Source organism: Ictalurus furcatus, chromosome 9, assembly GCF_023375685.1.
Source record: "Ictalurus furcatus strain D&B chromosome 9, Billie_1.0, whole genome shotgun sequence".
NCBI classification, from domain to species: Eukaryota; Metazoa; Chordata; class Actinopteri; order Siluriformes; family Ictaluridae; genus Ictalurus; species Ictalurus furcatus.
The window spans coordinates 9,631,967-9,635,141 of NC_071263.1; the positions used below are offsets into that span (position 1 = coordinate 9,631,967).

At 45.2% G+C, this 3,175-nt stretch overlaps 1 protein-coding gene across 1 annotated transcript; it reads right to left on the reverse strand.

Moving 5' to 3' along the window:
* Nucleotides 1-19: 19 nt before the first annotated feature.
* LOC128612846 (ankyrin repeat domain-containing protein 50) lies at nucleotides 20-2,610 on the reverse strand. Its single transcript, XM_053633287.1, has one exon. The coding sequence runs from the start codon at nucleotides 2,589-2,591 to the stop codon at nucleotides 1,056-1,058; it is 1,536 nt and encodes a 511-aa protein (XP_053489262.1). The 5' UTR covers nucleotides 2,592-2,610; the 3' UTR covers nucleotides 20-1,055.
* Nucleotides 2,611-3,175: the final 565 nt, after the last annotated feature.

Genomic DNA, 3,175 nt, shown 5'->3' on the forward strand with positions numbered 1-3,175 from the left:
TTTCTTTAAATTTATTTAAAGAATATAAATGATTGACATTCACAATATGCATAGTGAAATAGGTAAAATTACACCAGACCACAGCTATGGTGCAAACGTTTGTTCCAGATAAATGTAAATTGGGATTTCATTTCACATAGAATATTTCTCTCATCTGTACACAAATTGAATATATACTGTACTTTTATAGTATACATACATTATATATACAAACCTGTCTGAGACATGAGTATCAACAGATTTCGTTACATGTGTTCAACTGTCTAAAGCTTGTGGATGTATAGTAGAGAATATACAGAGGAATATTTTAAACTGACTAATTATGAAGAGCAATATGACAATTTTACAAAAACCTGTGCCCCCGCCTGACTCCTGAAGTGCAAATAACACGTGTACATAATCAAAGACAGTGCATTTAAGTATTATATAGCACATTTACTTGCTTTAGAAATGAATTTTAATCATTGTCTGTTTATTTACAGTGGCGTGTCTGGGAGGAAAGTTTCACCAAGGCTGTAATAGTTCTGGGAGAAAAGAAACTAGTGATGATCCAAACTGCCTTTATCAGAAAACCAACAACTACAGCAACAACAAAATAACAGCAAGTTGCTTTACTCTGCAACTACAATTTAATCTAGTGTTGTTCATGGTGGTGTTTGACAAAGCAGCTTGAGACAAGTGAAATCCCTGCCCTGTGTTCCAAAATGACAGTAACTAATGCCTTTGGAGAAGTAAATCTAGCCCTGAGAGTCGACTCTACGATGCCAGGCGCTGGGAACTGAGAGTCGACTCCGAAACTTAGGAGTCAAGTCCGTACAAAGAAACTGATTCGGCTCATGTTCGCGTAAAGTGAAAAGACAAAACAGAACAGTTGATTCGGTTTCTTGTTAAAAGCATTTAATTAATATTGAACCCACATTTATTTTTCCACAATATCTGCGTTTCCTGTGGTTTAGTTTCTGGATCGAGAGAATGATTGTAAGGAATCGACTCCATTGATTCCCAACTCCGAGAATCATAATAATGGTAATGATGATGCAAATAATAAATATAGATTAAGCTCTGCTGACTGGAGGACTGCCTTCAAATTCGCACCTGACGCCGCTGATGCTATCAACGCTGGGCTGACTATTTACCAATTTATGTGTGTATGAAAGGGGAAATGTCTCTGATCGAGCAATCTTGCCTTTGTTTGACGTCGCGCCGGACTGAGCATCTCTAACCAGTCCCATGAACTCAGGAGCTGTGAAGCGCCGCAGTAACCTGGTCCCGAAGCCCGGCGGCCGGATTTTGATTCTTTCCCGAGGCGCCTCGTCCCGACTGAAGAGCAGTTTATTCGCTCTTTCGTTTTTGACAACGCCCCCGCGCTTCAGCGAGCTTTTCTTCTTTTCAGAGTAGTCGCTGTTCCGTTGTTCAGCAGTAACCCGAGAGACTCCGTTCATTTGTTGGAACCCCGCTCTGTCCACGTCGCTCTTCTTCGCGGAAGTGTTGCCATGGCAGTAGAATTTCGGCACGAGAGGTCTCGCGTCTGGAAGAGAAGCTCTTTTTAATTGGCTGACAGGCTGCGTGACGTCACGCGTCTCGCCCTGGTACGACTGTTTTCGTCCCGTCTTGAGGTCCAGGTTGAATGACTTTGCTTCTTTTCCCCACTGGGGCGGATTTTCTCTCGTCTCATGGTGGTCCACTTTCTGGCAGCGCTCTGAGACCAAGGTGTTTTTTCTCACAAAGCCGGCTTCTCTAGAGTACTGAAACTGTTTCGAGCTGAACAGGACATGTTGCTCCTTCTCAGTGAAACGCCTCTCTGGAAACCTGGTTAAACTTTGGTAACCGCTTGAGTTGGTTCTTTCAGGGGACTGCTGCTGACTGAATCGTCTCTTTAGGTCTTTGCCGTCACTGATCAGCATCTGCCTGTGAAACAAAGATGGCAGTGTCTCTTCGTTCTTGCTGTGACCCGGCTTTGAGAATTTTTCCAGAATTTGCTTCGGGAGTCGATTAGGCCAGGGAACTGCATGCGATCCACTTCTGATTTCTTGAGTTTGCTCGATGCTTACTGCCTTCTTCACTGCAATGCTGAGCACCTGAACGCAATTGGCATGTCCCAAATTTTCAGCTACCTGGATGGCAGTGTGGCCGGCATGATTAGAGTGGTCAAGTCTTAATCCAAGCCTCTTGAAAGCCCGAATGAGAAAATCCAGGATCTGGCTGTGTCCTCCATAGGCAGCGTACATCAGGGCGCTATTGCCCCAGGTGTCAGTGAGCTCAGGGTTGGCGTTGAACTGCACCAGGAGCTTGACAGCATCTAGGTGGCCAAGTTCACAGGCCAAACTGAGGGCGGTGCGACCGTTCTCGTCCTTGGTGTTCACGTCGGCACCTTTCTCCAGGAGCAGCTGTGTAAACTTGGACCTGGTGCTGTGCTCCTGCAGGCACACGGCACACATAAGTGGTGTGCGGCTGCTCTCGTTCTTTGAGTTGATGATGCGGCAGTCCAGTGCATCAAGCACAAAGCGGGCCAGGTGCACCTTTCCACTATTCATGGCCTCCAAGAAGGTTTTGGTGCCAGAGCCCTGGCACAGGTCCTTTGGCCTCAGCATAGTGGAGTGCCTCTTCTCTGGGAGAAGTCTCACAGGTGCTGGAGTGTGTGTGTGTGTGTGTGTGTGTGTGTGGTTCAGCACTGTCTCAGTTTTCTAGATGGCTTCAGAGTTTCTGTGTCTCAGTCAGGGACTGTCAGCCGCTTTATATGTCCCTCACTCTGTGTGCCCGCCCCACGTTGCCACGGCAACTGCCATTTGAGGCCAAGCGCTGTTATAGCATCCATTCAGAATCTCACCCTCTCCTCTCAGGCAGGAGAGGCGAACTGTTTTGAAAGGCGTAATAACTTTAGGAAAAATATCACTGCCCTTTACTTTAAACTTGTGGGTTTGTATCAAGGACTAATGGACTCCTCCTCATCTTGAAGAAGATGTAAATTTAGTATATCATGAATGTACCATTACTTGAACTTGCCATGAATTTGAAACCACTCATGGTTTAAGGACAAGGGGATAGTGAGTCATGATTCTCAAGAACCAACGCACATCAAATAAAATGAATATCACATGCTTCCAATCCATGCTGATATTACTCATCCATTTCAACCACATTTTAGAAATGGTCCTACAGACACTTATTTCAGTTT